We start from the raw sequence: 17,840 nt of genomic DNA on the forward strand, positions 1-17,840 counted from the left end.
TGTTGGATGGGTGTGTGTGTGTGTGTGGGGGGAATGTTGGATGGGTGTGGGGGGGGTGTTGGATGGGTGTGTGTGTGTGTGGGGGGGTGTTGGATGGGTGTGTGTGTGTGTGGGGGGGTGTTGGATGGGTGTGTGGGGGGGATGTTGGATGGGTGTGTGGGGGGGATGTTGGATGGGTGTGTGGGGGGGATGTTGGATGGGTGTGTGGGGGGGATGTTGGATGGGTGTGGGGGGGGTGTTGGATGGGTGTGTGTGTGTGGGGGGGTGTTAGATGGGTGTGTGTGTGTGGGGGGGTGTTAGATGGGTGTGTGTGTGTGGGGGGGTGTTAGATGGGTGTGTGTGTATGTGGGGGGGTGTTAGATGGGTGTGTGTGTATGTGGGGGGATGTTGGGGGTGTGTGTGTGGGGGGGGAGTGTTGGATGGGTGTGTGTGTGTGTGTGGGGAGTGTTGGATGGGTGTGTGTGGGGGGGCGCTGTTGGGGGGTGTTGGATGGGTGTGGGGGGGGTGTTGGATGGGTGTGTGTGTGTGGGGGGGTGTTAGATGGGTGTGTGTGTATGTGGGGGGGTGTTAGATGGGTGTGTGTGTATGTGGGGGGATGTTGGATGGGTGTGTGTGTGGGGGGGGAGTGTTGGATGGGTGTGTGTGTGTGTGTGGGGAGTGTTGGATGGGTGTGTGTGGGGGGGCGCTGTTGGGGGGTGTTGGATGGGTGTGTGTGGGGGGCTGTTGGGAGGGTGTGTGGGGGGGGTGTTGGATGGGTGTGTGTGTGGGGGGGAGGTGTTGGATGGGTGTACGTGTGGGGAGGAGGTGTTGGATGAGTGTGTGTGGGGGCGGTGTTGGGTGGCTGTGTGTGTGTTTGGGGTGTAGGATGGGTGTGGTGTGGTGTGATGTGTGGGATGGATATCTGATGCGGTGTGGGGTGTGTGATGTAGTGTGGGGTGGGGTGAGTGTGGTGTGGAGTGTGTGTGTGGTGTCAAATAGGTGTGTGGTGTGGAGTGGGTGTGTGTTTGGAGGATATGTGGGGGCTGTGTGTGCAGTGTCGAATAGGTGTGTGGTGTGGTGTGGGGTGGGTGTGTTTGGTGTGGTGAAGGGATGTGCGGTGTGGTGTGGGGGATGTGGCGTGGTGTGGGGTGTGTGGAGTGTGTGTGGTGTCGGATAGCTGCGTGGTGTGGGGTTTGTGGGTGTGTGTTTAGAGGATATGTGGGGTGTACGTGTTGGGGTGTGGGGTGTGTGTGGTGTGATGGGGGTGTGGCGTGGTGTGCATGGTGTGGGGTGTTGGGTGGTGTGATGTGGGGTGTGTGATGTGGTGTGTGGTGTGTGGTGTGGGATATGTGGGGTATGTGTGGTGTGATGTGTGGGGTTGGTATGGTGTAGGGTGTGTGTGGTGTGTGTGTGGTGTGGGGTGTGTGTGGTGGGGTTGGTGTGGGGTTAATGTGGTGTGATGTGGTGTGGGGTGTGTGGTATGATGTGGTGTGGTATGATGTGGTGTGGTATGATGTGGTGTGGTATGATGTGGTGTGGTGTGTTGTGGGTTGTGTGTGATGTGTTGTGGGGTGTGTGTGGTGTGGGATATGTATGGTGTGGTGTGGAGTGTGTGTGGTGTCATGTGTGGGGTGTATGTGGGGTGTGGGGTGTGTGTGGAGTGTGATGGGGTGTGATGGGGTGTGGGGTGTGTGTGGAGTGTGATGGGGTGTGGGGTGTGTGTGGAGTGTGATGGAGTGTGGGGTGTGTGTGATGTGATGTGGCATGGGGTGTGTGTGGTGTGGGGTGTGTGGTGTGTGTCATGAGAGGTATGGGGTATGTGTAATGTGAGGTGTGTGTGGTATGGGATGTGAGGTGTGCGGTGTTGGGTGTGTGTGATGTGGTATGGCGTGGGATGTGTGTGATGTGATGTGGTATGGCGTGGGATGTGTGTGATGTGATGTGGTATGGCGTGGGATGTGTGTGATGTGATGTGGTATGGCGTGGAGTGTGTGTGATGTGATGTGTGGGGTGTATGTGATGTGTGGTATGGGGTGTGTGAGATGTGGGGCGTGTGTGATGTGGTGTGTGATGTAGGGTGTATGTGGTGTGTCGTGTGATGTGATGTGGTATGGCATGGGGTGTGTGTGATGTGATGTGTGGGGTGTGTGTGATGTGATGTGTGGGGTGTGTGTGATGTGATGTGGGGTGGTGTGTGTGGTGGTGGGGTGTGTGTGGTGTGGGGGGTGTGAGGTGTGTGGGGTGTGTGTGGTATGGGGTGTGAGGTGTGTGTGGTGTGATGTGGTGTGGTGTGGTGTGGGATGTGTGGTGTGATGTGTGTGGTGTGGAGTGGGTATCTGATGTGGTGTGGGATGAGTGTGGTGTGGTGGTGTGTGGTGTGGGGTGTGCGTGGTATGGTGTGAGTGTGATGTGGGGTGGGATGTGTGTGGTGTGGGGTGGGGTGTGTATGGTGGGGTGTTGGGTGGCATGATGTGGTGTGGGGTGTGTGTGGTGTGATGTGTGGGGTGTGTGTGGTGTGAAGTGGGTATCTGATGCAGTGTGGGGTGTGCGATGTGGTGTGGGGTGTCGCGTGGTGTGGTGTGGGGTGTGTATGATGTGGGGTGGAATGTGTGTGGTGGGGTGTTCGGTGGGATGTGTGTGTGGTGGGATGTGTGTGGGGGTGTTGGGTGGTGTGATGTTGGGTGGTGTGGTGTGGGTGGGTGTGGTGTGATGTGATGAGGGGTGTGTGTGGTATGGGGTGTGTGTGGTGTGATGTGTGGGGTGTGTGTGGTGTGGTGCGGAGTGGGTATCTGATGCGGTGTGGGGTGTGTGTGGTGTGGTGTGGAGTGGGTATCTGATGCGGTGTGGGGTGTGTGATGTAGTGTGGGGTGGGTGTGGTGTGGCGTGGTGTTGAGTGTGTGTGTGGGGGTGTGGTGTCGAATAGGTGTGTGATGTGGTGTGGTGTGGACTGTGTGTGGTGTGTGTTGTGGGGTGGGATGTGGTATGGTGTGGTGTAGGGTGTGTGTGGTGGGGTGTGTGTGTTGTGTGTGGTGTCGGATGGGTGTGTGGGGTGTGGTGTGTGGGTGTGTGTTTGGAGGATGTGTGGGGTGGGGTGTGTGTTGTGGGTGTGTGTTTGGAGGATATATGGGGTGTATGTGATGTGTGGTGTGAGGTCTGTGTAATGTGTGTTGTCGGATGGGTGTATGGGGTGTGGGTGTGTGGTTATGTGTTTGGAGGATATGTGGGGTGTGTATGATGTGGTGTGAGGTGTGTGTGATGTGTGTGGTGGGGTGTGTGTGGAAGGGTGTGGTTGTGTGTGTGTGGTGGGTGTGCGTTGTGTGTATGGTTTGTGTGTGTGGGTGGAGTCGGGTGTGTGAGTGTCAAGTGGGTGTGGAGTGGGTGTGTGATGTGAGGGATATGTGGGGTGTGTATGTGGGGTGGAGGTTGTGTGGGTTGGGTATGTGTGTTTGGGGTGTGTGTGTTGGTTGTGTGTTTAATGGGTCAAAGGTGACTGATATGCAAGTAAATGAATCTCCAATTTAAAACCTTTATTCTGGAAAAGCTGTAAATTTTAGGTGGACTGGGCAAGCTGTCCCACAGGGAGAAAGCAAGGACTGCAAATGCTAAAGATCAGAGTCGAGAGTGTGGTGCTGGAAAAGCACAGACGGTCAGGTAGCATCCGAGGAGCAGGAGACTACGTTTCGGGCATAAGCCCTTCAGTAGGAATGAGGTTTGTTGGCTGGGGGGCTGAGAGATAAATGAGAGCTCTCCCACAGGTTTGTTCTGTCAGCCTCACAGGAATAACCATATCCTTTTCTGTTGAGGCAGTACTGCACACTGTCATCTTGCAATGGCAAGTGGTGTATTAGATATGTTATATTTACTCTAATTTACCTTTTAATTGGGCTTACTGTTTGACCCTGGCATTCTGTCCTGTGTTACTGTCTGTCATTACATCCGGGGAAAATTGCAGCAGTGAGTAGTGTATCATTCTGCCAACATCTGCAGGATAGTATAGACCTGTTCTGCTGGGCATAGTCTGAAAAATCTAGCTCACAGAGCCAAAAGCATGCACAAATGGAAAAGCTTACTACTCCATTAACATTCCAGTGGTTTTGAACCACATTAATAGCTACTATTTAGGGAGCACCCATGATGTCCTAATTATTCAAAAGTTCTGAGAAAATGAAGACTAAGCTGCTGGGATTCTAGGATTACCCTTTGCATTCGAGAATCAAGGACACAATTTAGAAATCGCAAATGTAATAGCAGAGCACAAATACAATGAGGTCCATGCCACCACCTTGCATATTTTAGCAGTGCTAAGACAAAGATAGCAGTGTTTGAATTGTAATGATGGGTTCACTGCTGTATAGTACTGTCAGGATCTCTAAGCTCATCTGTTCAGTTGTGAAATGCAGTGATAAAGCAGTCAAAGAGAAAGTGCATATGGTGCAACTGATGCAGTAGCTAGCAAGTCTGGTGATTAAAAATATTTACTTTTTTTCCTTCTTTTATAGATACTTAGAATAATACATTCACTGATTGACCTTCCTGTTCTTTCTTAGGAGCAATATCATTCAAAGTTATTTGTCGGAAATAAAAAAAGAAATTACTGTGATTTTTTGCATTAATCCAAAACTATTCTTTGTAATCCATGGGTTAAAGGAATTGGAGAATTGTTGTTTTCAGTGTGGTAGTTTTATCTTTGTCTCAAAGCATACAACTGTATCTTGGGAGAATATTGATGTTATCTTTGTGCCAGTTTGAGAACAACATTTGTTTGGAATGATACAGGTTGTACTATATTAAAATTTCCCTTTAGTTACATGCAAAGACCAAATCCTGATCATTATCATTCAACCGACAGAAGAGTCTTAATGTTCATTGGTCCTTGATTGTTTGGTAATATTGGAAATATTTTTAAAAAAATGTTTAACATTTAAAAATGCCTTCAAGTTTTCTGAGGTTTTACTGGGGGATTTTCTCAACAAACTGCTCTGCAGTACTTGTTAATGTGCAGTAAATGGTGCATTGATTTAGTGATTGGAGATTATCTCCTGGAGCTGTCTTTACACCAACTTGTGTAAAATTCATTTCAAGAAGCTTGAAATCCTAATGGTATAAGTCAAAATTACTTTTCTTTTCTCAACACATGTTATGTAGCTGACGACATTTGGTTTACATTTCTTTGCTATTTTGATGGCGAGAGAATAGGCAAATCTTTCTGGTTAAAAATAAGCTTCATACTTGTAATTACATTTCTTAAAACATTGTCAAAAAGCTGAACCATACAGGGCTGATTTTTCTGCAAATGCTTTTGTCCTGAGTGCAAATCAAGAAGGCTAAAAAAAAATCCCTTTTATGCCACGTTAGGATCTTTAGGCATTCCCTTAAGGCAGGCAAACTGCCTTCTTACTATAGTCCTTTAGGGAAGGAAATTTGCATCCTTGCCTGTTGTCGCCTGCATGTGACTCCAGAAACAGAATAACGTGATTGACTCCTAACCGCCTCTACAACCCCATCTCCCAAACCCCAGCTCCCCACCCTCTGGACGATCAGCATAGCTGATGATGCCGATATCCCACAAAATTTTTTAAACAAATGTTAGAACAAAGTCAGTGATGTAAGGCATGATTGTATTTATAATGCACTTTATGAAAATGTCAAACTTGAGATCTTTAGGCAAGTACTGAACTTCCACCACAGGTCTAAGAGTTAACTGTGCCAGTGTTTAAAACTGATCATATGAAACCATGTTGTGAGTGACTGCTGTTACCAATGTTGAATTGGCTGCAACAGCATTTGTTTTCTGATATACAACTAGGGGTGACTGAGTAGGTACAAAATTGAAGGCAAATACATAGTCTCGCTGTATATCTAGGGCCTTGAGGTCTAAATGAAATTTGATCATGCTCGTCTGTATGAAACAGCCAGGCTACAGATGTCAGTTAAACCGCTTCCAGTACTGCTCACTGGGCTGGTCTTTAGGATTTTGTTTTGGGGTATATTCAGGGTACTCAACAATTATTTTCAGTGGTTGCCCTGCACAAATTTCATCTGATGCCAGTTTGCCAGCCTCTGCACTGCAGTTAGAACAAGGGAAATTGCAACCACAACCTTGTCCACTTTTATTCTTTGCTTTTCATCCAGATGTTTTCAAATATAATGTTGAATTTCTGTCCTTCTCCATGCAATGTTTTGAAACATAAACCAATATTCAAGGTAAGTGTCAATCATTAAATTGTTGGCTTTGGGAGGAAATAATAAAATTAACCAATCCTGCCAATTCATTGTTGATTTGCACGTTTTCTTATTTCAGCAGGGTAACATACACCATTCACCATGTAATGTTAGGCAGGGGACCAGGAGGATGTGTGGAATCTTTCAGGGGCATTGTGTTTCTGATGAGTCAAGTATATGTAGTTTGAACTAGAATTTTCATTTTTATGAAGCAAAATATGCATGTCTGAAGAGCAATTGACATTTTGCAAGTTAAGTTTTTGTAGCTGAGAAATGTTAGCAGGTTTCTTTTGTTTGCAAACGTGGTACGCATTGTACATTCGTTGACGACTTGCTGGGGTATTGAAATTACTGTTCATAAAACATTGACTTGGAAGCATTCCTGACTAATTTATTCTCTTTTTTTAATGCTGGCCTTGCCCTAGTAGAAATTGTAGAACTTTGTAGGAAGAGAAACAATCAGAGCCATTAGCTTCTGTAAATTGCCTGCCCTTCTTGTGGAAACTGTAAAGTACTGGTGATGGAGTTCTAGTATATTTTACAGGAAGGATATGGAAGCATTGGAAAAGGTGCATAGGAGATTTACCAGGATGTTGCCTGGTCTGGAGGGAAGGTCTTACGAGGAAAGGCTGAGATACTTGGGTCTGTTCTCATTGGAGAGAAGAATGCTAAAAGAGGATTTGATAGACATTCATGATGATCAGAGGATAGACAGTGAAAGTCTTTTTCCTAGGATGATGACATCTGCTTGTATGAAGGGGCAAAATTACAAATTGAGGGGGGATAGATTTAAGACAGATGTCAGAGGCAGATTCTTTAGTTAGAGAGTGGTAAAGGCATGGAATGCCCTACCTGCCAATGTAGTTAACTCAGCCACATTAGGGACATTTACACGATACTTGAATAACCACACGGATGATGATGGGATAGTGTAGGGTGATGGGCTTAGATTAGTTCACAGGTCAGTACAACATTGAGGGCTGAAGGGCCTGTTCTGCACTGTATTGTTCTATGTTCTGTATTTAACATAAAAGAAACAATGGTTTGATGGATGACTCTAGAAAGTCTCGAGAGAGAGTAACTATCTTACTATCGGATTCTGTAGATACTCCGATAAATGAACAGAATAATTTAAGGTAGCAGCAAACTAGCTTAGTGAACTCAGCAAAGTTGCTGGGGTCTACATGCTTTCATCAGACATTTGATGTTGTCATACGCTGCTGCAAATTGGTACCCAACAATTCTTAAGTACCATCATTCAGGTGCTTGCTTCATGGAGTTAATTTTCGACACCCTGGTGCAAAGCTGCTCTTTAGGACCTTGCACAGAGATACTGAGAAGGCTGCAGTAACAGGCATGGCCAATGGCTGATGCACCTCCTGTTAGTAAGTCAAGAACAATAGCCTAATACTTTCAGGTCTGAAAGTCTCCCACAAAGACTGAGGAGGGAACACTTTGCTTGTCTGTTTATCATTAGTTTCTCTTCTGTTTGATTGTTTCAGATCCCCTCAATCAAAATCGTGGTAGTTCTTAGGCTACTGAGAGGAAATCATCTCTCCTTCATTATTAGATCTGCCACTTTTTGCACTTTCTGCAGACAGTAACACTCTGTATTCCCTCTCTTGCCATCTGAATTTCACCTCAGGAAATCCTGGGACAAGGTTAAGGTTATGAGAATGCTCGGTAGCACTATGTTCTCAAGGTGGTTTGGGGAGGAAAAATGATACATGGTCTTCCATACAGAAAAAAGCTGTTTCTATTACAAACAATAGTACATTCAGCATTTCTTCACTAGGTTGGATGATCTCTCTAAGTATTGAGCAGTCTCTATCCTGTGTTTGTAACATCTAATGTAATCCTGGTGAGTTGAAGTCTTTTATGTTCTCAGCTTTGAATTCTCTGGAGCAGCAATGGGAGATACTCTTGATTTATTTAGGACCATCTGGTTGGCACAGAAGCTCAGTGGTTAGCACTGCTGCCTCACAGTGCCAGGGATCCCTTTTGGATAACCATCTGGAGTTTGCGTGTTCTTCCTGTATCTGTGTGGATTTCCTCCAGGTGCTCCATTGGTTCAGTGATGTGGATTAGGTTGCAGCTCTTAGAAAGGCTACTGAGGGGAAATGGGGGAAATCATCCCTACTTCAGTATTAGATATGCCACTTTTTGCACCTTCTGTAGACAGTAGCACTCTGTATTGGTAGATTGGCCATGATACATTACCCATGGTGTCCAGGAATGTGTAGGTTAGGAGGATGAACCATGGGAAATGCAAGGTTATGGGGATAGGGTAGAGAGATGGGTCTGTGTGGACTGGATGGGCTGAATGGCCCCCTTAAGCACTGTAGGGATTTCTAATTCATTCTGTGATTTGTAACTTCATGCCTTTGGCAGATGCCACTAGTGTTGCTGAGACCTGAAAAGTGACAGTTGTCAGCTATGGTGCAGTGGCAGCATGCGTGTCCCTGAGCCAAACTATCGTAGGTTCATTCCTCAATCCAGAGACTTGGACACATATAATCCAGGTAGGCAGTCCCAGTGTAGTACTGAAGGAGTGCTCTGCTGGAGGAGATGTAGTCTTTTGGATGCCACGTTCAATGCATGCTCTATCTGTCTTCTCAGGTGGATGGATAAATTCCCTTGATTTCTCCACTGGTGATCTGGACAATATCTACTTGTTCGGGGAGAAAGTGAGGACTGCAGATGCTGGAGATCAGAGCTGAAAAATGCGTTGCTGGAAAAGCGCAGCTGGTCAGGCAGCATCCCAGGAGCAGGAGTATCGACGTTTTGGGCATAAGCCCGAAGATTCCTGAAGAAGGGCTTATGCCCGAAACGTCGATTCTCTTGCTCCTGGGATGCTGCCTGACCTGCTGCGCTTTTCCAGCAACACATTTTTCAATATTTATTTGTTCCTCAACCAACATCAGTAAAATACGAAGTGTATTATCTGCTCATGTATCTCATTGTGGAAGCTTGGTATGTACAAGTTACCTGCCTTGATTCCTATATTTTATCAGTGGCTATGATGGAAACATATTCGACTGATTGTAGTTTCCATTGTTGCAATAGTAAATATCCTTCAAAAGTATTTCATTGGCTGTAAAGTGTCTGAAATTGTGGAAAACATAATAACAATGTCTTTCCTTTCAAGGTGTCATCTGTGGGAGATGATAGCATTTATCTAGCTGTTGCTACTTGATTGATTTTGCAAAACATTGTGTTCAAGCAGGAACGTACCTACTCAGTATGTTTCTTGTGCACCACTATTCTGTTTTCAAGTATATGTACTATACTTGTACCCTGGCCATGCCCCATAAACAGGAGGAATATTAATTATATTAGATGTCTGCCATGTATTGTGACTTTGGTTAGTGCTGACCGTTGGTTAATCTCTTATCATATTTGGCTCCAAATCCTGGGATTCCTTCTCCACTTAGTGCATGTGCATCTATGGAAGTGATTATTTATGGGTCACCAACAGCATTATTTTACAGTTCTAATACAAAACTGACTAGAACTTTTCTTGGAATATTGATAAGTGCAGATACTATGCTACTTGCATGGCCACAATCAGTGTGTTGACAGGTTTATTCCCAATTCCTCCGCCTTCACCACATCTGCTCCCAGGAGAACCACTAACACACCAGATGGCCTCCTTCTTTAAAGACTGCAGGTTCCCCTTCTCCTTGGTTGATGATGCCCTCCAGTGCATCTCATCCACTTCCCACACCTCTGCCTTCGAACCCCACCTCTCCAACCGCAACAAGGACAGAACCCCCCAGTCCTCATCTTCCACCCCACCAACCTCGGTATACAACGCATCATCCTCTGCCATTTTCACCACCTACAAAAGGACCCCACCACTAGAGATATTTTCCCTCCCCACCCCTATCCACTTTGCATAAAGACTGTTCTCTCCGTGACTACCTGGTCAGATCCCTGTGCCCCCAACAACCCACCTTCCCCTCCTGGCACCGTCTCCTGCCACCGCAGGAATTGGAAAACCCGCACCCACATCACCCCCCTCACCTCCATCCAAGGCCCCAAAGGAGCCTTCCACATCCATCAAAGTTTCACTTGCACTTCCACATGTCATTTACTCTAGCCATTGCTCCGACGCAGTCTTCTCTACATTGGGGAGTCAGGACGCCTGTTCGCAGAGCGCTTCAGAGAACATCTCCAGGACACCCGCACCAACCAATCCCACCACCCCTTGGCCAAGGACTTCAGCTCCCCCTCCCACTCCGCCAAAGACGTGCACGTCCTGGGCCTCCTTCATCATCACTCCCTTAGCACCCAGTGCCTGGAAGAAGAACGCCTCATCTTCCGCCTTGGGACCCTCTAACCCCGTTAAATCAATGTGGATTTCACCAGTTTCCTTATTTCACCTTCCCCCACCTTATCCCAGATCCACCCTTCCAGCTCAGCACCACCCTCATGATCTGTCCTACCTGTATATCTTCCTTCCCACCTATCTGCCCCACCCTCCTCTCCGACCTGTCACCATTAACCCACTTCCATCCACCCATTGCACTCCTAGCTACCTTTCCCCCAACTCCACCCGTCCCCCTGCCATTTAACTCTCCACCCCCAAGGCTCCCAGCCTCATTCCTGATGAACGGCTTTTGCCAGAAATGTCGATTTTCCTGCTCCTTGGATGCTGCCTGATCTGCTGTGCTTTTCCAGTACCAAACTGTCCACTCTAATCTCCAACATCTGCAGTCCTGACTTTTGCCAGGTTGATGCAATATAGCATGCAAATTCAAAGACTTCAACTTATACACTTAATGATAGAGCCTTGGAGAATGTTGCTGAGCAAAGAGACCTTGGGGTGCAGGTTTATAGTTCCTTGAAGGTTCAGTCACAGGTAGACAGGTTAGTGAAGAGGCTTTTGGCATGCCTGCCTTTATTGGTCAGTACATTGAGTGTAGGAGTTGGGATGTCATGTTGCGGTAGTACAGGACATTTGTTAGACCACTTTTGGGATACTGTGTTCAGTTCTGGTCTCCTCACTATAGGGAAGATGTTGTTCAACTGTAAGGGGTACAGAAAAGATCTACAAAGATGTTGCCAGGGTTGGACAATTTGAGCTGTAGGGAGAAGCTGAATAGGCTGGAGCTATTTTCCCTGGAGCATCAGAGGCTGAGGGATGACTTTATAGAGGTTTGTAAAATCATGAAGGGCATGAGTAGAATGAATATTCAAGGTCTTTTTCCTAGGGTGAGGGAGTCCAAACCTAGATGACATAGGTTTAAGGTGAGAGGGGAATGATTTAAGAAGCAACGTTTTCAACCAGAGGGTGGTACGTGTATGGAATGAGCTGCCGGAGGAACTGGTGGAGGTTATTACAAAGCAACGTTTAAAAGGCGTTTGGACGGGTATATGAATAGAAAGGGTTTAGAAGGATATGGGCCAAATGCTGGCAAATGGGAGTATATTTATTTAGGATATTTGGTTGGCATGGACGAGTTGGACCAAAGGGCCTGTTTCCGTGTTGTATAACTTTATAAAGTAATTACTTTATAAAGACCACAAGTTCTTTCCTGGCCTGCAGCTTGCACAGATGCTAGATTTCACAAGCCTCACCCTGTCCCTGCCTGCATAGAAAATAGCACATTCTGACCTCTAAGTCTACCTCTCCTGTCTGCATTCTTTTGTGATAAGCCAGTTTGACTTTAACTAGAATAATTGAAGATCTTGACCCAGATTCTGAGTCTGGTCCTGACCCTGCTCTTCCATGATATACCAATGTCAAATTATCATTCTTCTCATATTCTTGTGCGCCCTGATGTTGCCCTGATATCCTGGTCATTGTTGTATAATGTAATGGCTCTGACAGATTTACTGTTGAGATTTTACAAGCTCCACCCAATTTGATATGTCACACAGTCTTTGGATAGAGAAAGTTAGACTTGCACAAGATCCTGATGGAGATAGATGTGACATACTGGCTCCCGATCGTTGTAATTAATGGTAATTGTAGTATTTGTTATTGTGAAATAAACTGTATCTTATGTGAGACAAAAAACTCTTCTTATTAACACTCTTTAGTGGTCTACTTTCTACCATTGATAAATTGTCAATTCCTCATAGCCTAGAAAGAGGTGGTCTTGTGGTGCAGTGGTAGTGTCCCTCTCTCTGATTTGGGAGGTCTAAGTTCAAGTCCCATCCCTCCCTGAGGTATGTCATAATGCACTGAACAGACTGATTAATAATATCTAGAAAAAGATAGGAGATAGTGAACTACTCCAGTTGATACCCAAGTTTCAATGTGACAGTAGGATGTTCTGATTCTGGCTTCTTTAGAAATATAGTTCCATGCTGAGTCTGTTGTAGCAAAGTACTGTTTATAGGGGTGGGTATAGAAGCCAAGCCCCCTTTTTGCAACAATAGATTCTGTACAATGAGTTTAAATGATGAATGCACAGGTGGATGCATGAGTGAAGGAGCAATGTGATTGGGTGGCAGGTGAATGCGTTGGTAGGTGAGTCTGAGTGTGGTCACATCAGGTTGGCATACGTTTTCAGGTCAGAGACTTGTCATGTCAGATTTGGCTAGGTAGAGAAGGACGGTGCTGGGGAAGGTTGGGTGGGTCTGGTCAGGGTGTCAGTGTGTATTTTTGGGGGTCAATGTTTAGTTATTCAGCAGTTAGATGAAGAGATTTTTACTTTAACATTTCCTGGCTAAGTTTGTGGGTAAATAAATTGGATCTGCCCAAATGCTGTGAATCCAACACAGAGACAGACTTTTTTGAAGGGTCCCAGGGAGTAGATTCATTCACTGTTATTATTACAAATTTGATGAGCAGTTCCATGAATGTCAGCATATTGGGTCTTCCATGTAGTCCTGACACATATCTTGTGTTGTTTGTCCCATCTCCAATGATTCACAACGGTGGCTTAGTAGTCGGCATTTCTGCCTCATAGCATTAGGGTCCTGGGTTCAATTCCTGCCTTGGGTGACTGTTTGTTTGTGTGGAGTTTGCACATTCTCCCTGTGTCTGTGTGGGCTTCCTCTGGATGCTCTGGTCTCCTCTTACTCTCCAAAGATATGTAGATCAGGTGAATTGTCCATAGTGTTCAGGGGTGTGTAGGCTAGGTGCATTAGTCAGGGGTAAATGTGGGATAATAGGGTAGGGGTATGTGTCGGGGGGGGTGGGGGGGTATTTTTCAGATGGTCAGTGTGGACTTGTTGGGCCAAGTGGCCTGTTTCCACACTGTAGGGAATCACATCTAACCTGGGCGTCTGTTGTCTCAGCCTTGGATATTCTTTCCTGCAGTTGTTTTATGTCCCATCATGGCCTAACTGCAAATTTAACCCCTGTTGTCTTTGATACAGTTCCTTAGGACCTATGCTTGCTTTCTTTTGCATGCACATTTCACAGCTCAATTTTGTCTTCCACCACATTAACAGTATTATTCATACTTTCTCTTTGCGCAGTATTCTTAGTCGTGTGATTTGACCTTGCTTTTAGTCATTAGCACTTGGTTAACCATTACTCCCACACTCGCATCTTGTTAAAGTCTTTGTGCTATCTTCATATGAACAAGCTGCAATTATAAACCTGCCTTTAAAATGACCCAGTGTGCTTCACAAGAGAATGATCAAATAAAACTTGATTTGCCATGGAGATATTCGACCAAAATTTAGTCAAAGAGGGAAGTTTTAAAAGTGTTCCTTAAAGACATAGAGGTTTCAGGAAGGAATTTCAGTGTTTAGGGTTTGTAGAGGTTGGCACCCTTTTTTGCTAACTGTCCTCACAATGCTCTGTGACAGTCTATAACTATCTAATCAAGATGTTCAATCTAATCAAGATAATCACTTAATCAAGATGTTCCCTGATACAAATTTATGCCTTGAAGGTAGAATAACAATGTTATTTGCATGAAACCTTTTATGTCTTTCTAATGGTAGAAAATTGCAATTGCTGTTTTTGTTATGAATTTGTAATTTTTAGAAAGCTTTCTAATTTTGACTCTGTTGACTGCTGCAAGTTGCCAAGGCTTTTTCAGTAGCAGCTCCCAAGCCCAAGATCTCCAGCACCTGAAAGGACAAGAACAGCAGATATCTCATCCTCTTCACATGTCACTGTACCTTCATTGTTTTTGACTCAAAATCCCAGAGTTTTCTACCTAACAATGGTATGGATGTACCTCTACCACATGGAGAATGAGGTGGCTCAGCAAAAAAAAATGCACTTAGGTGTGTTTCTCAAGGACATTTAGGAATGGGCCATAAGTGCTGCTTCTGCTAGTGTTGCCCACACCCCAAGAATGAATTTCTCTTTTAAAAAATACATCAAAGCTTTGGCAAATTTACTGCAATGTAAACATTTCAGCTTGCTGCACATTAATAATTTATTTATTGCAGCAGTGTACAATTATTGAGTTGTTCTTTAGAAAACATAAATATTTTAAGGACAGTGGAGACTTTTAAAAAAGATTTGCAATCTTATGTATTTGGAAAGGCAAGAACTCATTCAGGATAGTAAACATGGCTTCGTGTGTGGGAAATCATGTCTCACAAACTTGATTGAGTTTTTTGAAGAAGTAACAAAGAAGATTGATGAGGGCAGAACAGTAGATGCGATTATATGGACTTCAGTAAGGCTTTCGATAAGGTTCCCCATGGGAGACTGATTAGCAAGGTTAGATCTCATGGAATACAGGTAGAACTAGCCATTTGGATACAGAACTGGTTCAAAGGTAGAAGACAGAGGGTGGTGGTGGAGGGTTGTTTTTCAAACTGGAGGCCTGTGACCAGAGGAGTGCCACAAGGATCGCTGCTGGGTCCTCTACTTTTTGTCATTTACATAAATGATTTGGATGCGAGCATAAGAGGTACAGTTAGTAAGTTTGCAGATGACACCAAAATTGGAGGTGTAGTGGACAGCGAAGAGGGTTACCTCAAATTACAACAGAATCTGGACCAGATGGGCCAATGGGCTGAGAAGTGGCAGGTAGAATTTAATTCAGATAAATGCGAGGTGCTGCATTTTGGGAAAGCAAATCTTAGCAGGACTTATACACTTAATGGTAAGGTTTTAGAGAGTGTTGCTGAACAAAGAGACCTTGGAGTGCAGGTTCATAGCTCCTTGAAAGTGGAGTCGCAGGTAGATAGGATAGTGAAGAAATATTTTGGTATGCTTTCCTTTATTGGTCAGCGTATTGAGTACAGGAGTTGGGAGGTCATGTTGCGGCTGTACAGGACATTGGTTAGGCCACTGTTGGAATATTGCGTGCAATTGTGGTCTCCTTCCTATCGGAAAGATGTTGTAAAACTTGAAAGGGTTCAGAAAAGATTTACAAAGATGTTGCCAGGGATGGAGGATCTGAGCTATAGGGAAAGGCTGAACAGGCTGTGGCTGTTTTCCCTGGAGCGTCAGAGGCTGAGGGGTGACCTTATAGAGGCTTACAAAATTATGAGGGGCATGGATAGGGTAAATAGACAAAGTCTTTTCCCTGGGGTCAGGGAGTCCAGAACTAGAGGGCATAGGTTTAGGGTGAGAGGGGAAAGATATAAAAGAGACCTAAGGGGCAACTTTTTCACACAGAGGGTGGTACGTGTATGGAATGAGCTGCCAGAGGATGTGGTGGAAGCTGGTACAATTGCAACTTTTAAGAGGCATTTGGATGGGTATACGAATAGGAAGGTTTTAGAGGGATATGGGCTGGGTGCTGGCAGGTGGGACTAGATTAGGTTGGGATATCTGGTCGGCATGGACAGGTTGGACCGAAGGGTCTGTTTCCATGCTGTACATCTCTATGACTCTATACAGAGGAACCTCGATTATTCGAACGAGATGGGCGGGCACTACTTCATTTGTATTTGGATAATCAATTTGACCTTAAACAAGGGAAGGTGTACTGATCTAATGCTGTGCCCTACCTCGGAGTTTGTTTAAATCTATAATTTTGATGAGTCTGCTAAAAACGCAAACTAATTGTTGCATTCCACAAATTGCAGGTTAAACTGGGAAGAACTAAACCCTTACGATCACAAAAATATGTAAAATCCCAACATTAAGCAAGGTTCCGAACAGCTTCTATGATCACAAGAGCATTTGTCAGTTTCCATGAAATCAGTGTTGCGTTAGAAAGACAGAAGCACCATCTTGCGCATGCGTTTACTTTCTTAGCCATTTTTCTCATGTATTTTTAAAAAGGTGCGAAACTTCTACAGGCTGACGTTCACAGAGAACTTATAAAAGAACAGAGAAAGATGACATGCAACTCGCTTTGTGCTCCCTTATCTCAGAAAGTCAGAAGCACTGCCTCGCGCATGAGTTTACTTTCTTGTCCATCTTTTCATGGACAGCTTGCTAAAGTGACGGGAATACCCTGTAAAGCACTTACTTTTGCAAAGGGCTGTGTAACTAACCCTTATCTAAAAGATATCCAGCTGCTGATGCTTGAGGTGCTTGTGTGTCTTCGTTTTTGCCAGCGTCTTCACATGTTCTTCATTACAGGTAATCCAAATACACTTACCTCTTTGATGTAACAATTTTGCGGTACCTTGAGATCTTCTTCGGATAATACGAAATTCGGATAATTGATAGTTGGATAATCAAGGTTCCTCTGTAGTGCCTTTCATTATCGGCAGATGTCCCATAGTGTTTTACTGTCAATGCAGTACTTTTTAAAGTTATAATGTAGGAAATGTGGCAGCCAAGTTGTGTGCAGCAAGCTCTCAGAATTTAAGAATTAAATAATATGTTTTGATGAAATGAAGTCTGTTGGCAAGGACTTCCACTCCTCTTCATTGAAATACTGCAATGGATCTTTTGCATTTACCTGCTTGGCATACATGACTTTGGTTTAATATGCTATTGAAATGACAGTATCTCTGACACTCTTCTGCTCCCTTGGTGCTGCACTTGGGATGCCAACCTGGATTGGTGTGCTCAATTCTAGGATCAGGACTTGAACCATAACCTTCTGACTCAGTGGTGAGAGTGCTACTAATTGATAATTTTAAGTGCCTTAATTAGGTGTCCAGCAATTTTATACATGTTGCATGTTGGAAGTAATAGACAAGAATGAAATTGTTGGAGGAGCATCTTTTGAAAAGATTTGTGAAACCAGTCTTTGTGTTTCTTTTTTGGACCTTTGAGAAACAACAGCAGCCTCAAAGAAGTGTCTGGAACTACAAAGTAATCGTGTTTGGCAAAATTTACTCTAATGAGAAATGGACTAAATACACTTTTATGTTGTGATTACTGAAGTATGTAACATATTTAGCAGCTGTCAATAATTTTCTTGCCTGGTTTTTTTTATTTATATATAAAAGGTATTTAATGCTGTGTGTTATATAATATCAAACTGAGACTCTTTCGGTTTTATTGCCAGCTCCATGGTTATATGGAAAGTGAACCACTTACTCTACAGCTGTTCATCGGGACAGCAGACGATCGCCTGTTGCGACCCCATGCTTTCTACCAGGTCCATCGAATCACTGGGAAGACAGTTTCCACAAGCAGCCATGAAAACATTATCAATAACACCAAGGTGCTGGAGATTCCACTGTTACCAGAAAACAACATGAGAGCAAAGTAAGCCTGATTTCAAATGTCTCCATCTTCAAAAAAAGACTTCTCTGTTCACATGCTTTACCATGATGTGAGAAGCCATTGCAAAGTAAAA

General features: G+C 44.7%; 1 protein-coding gene across 5 annotated transcripts in view; it reads left to right on the forward strand.

Moving 5' to 3' along the window:
- Positions 1 to 17,840, forward strand: part of nfatc1 (nuclear factor of activated T cells 1) — a 281,481-nt gene that overhangs the window by 63,651 nt on the left and 199,990 nt on the right. For all 5 annotated transcript variants that reach the window (XM_060824249.1, XM_060824248.1, XM_060824246.1 and 2 more), the window contains one exon: positions 17,547 to 17,749. In XM_060824249.1, coding sequence (XP_060680232.1) covers positions 17,547 to 17,749 — 203 coding nt within the window. The remainder of the gene's footprint in view (positions 1 to 17,546; positions 17,750 to 17,840) is intronic.

This window comes from Hemiscyllium ocellatum, chromosome 4 (assembly GCF_020745735.1).
Source record: "Hemiscyllium ocellatum isolate sHemOce1 chromosome 4, sHemOce1.pat.X.cur, whole genome shotgun sequence".
Classification (NCBI taxonomy): Eukaryota; Metazoa; Chordata; class Chondrichthyes; order Orectolobiformes; family Hemiscylliidae; genus Hemiscyllium; species Hemiscyllium ocellatum.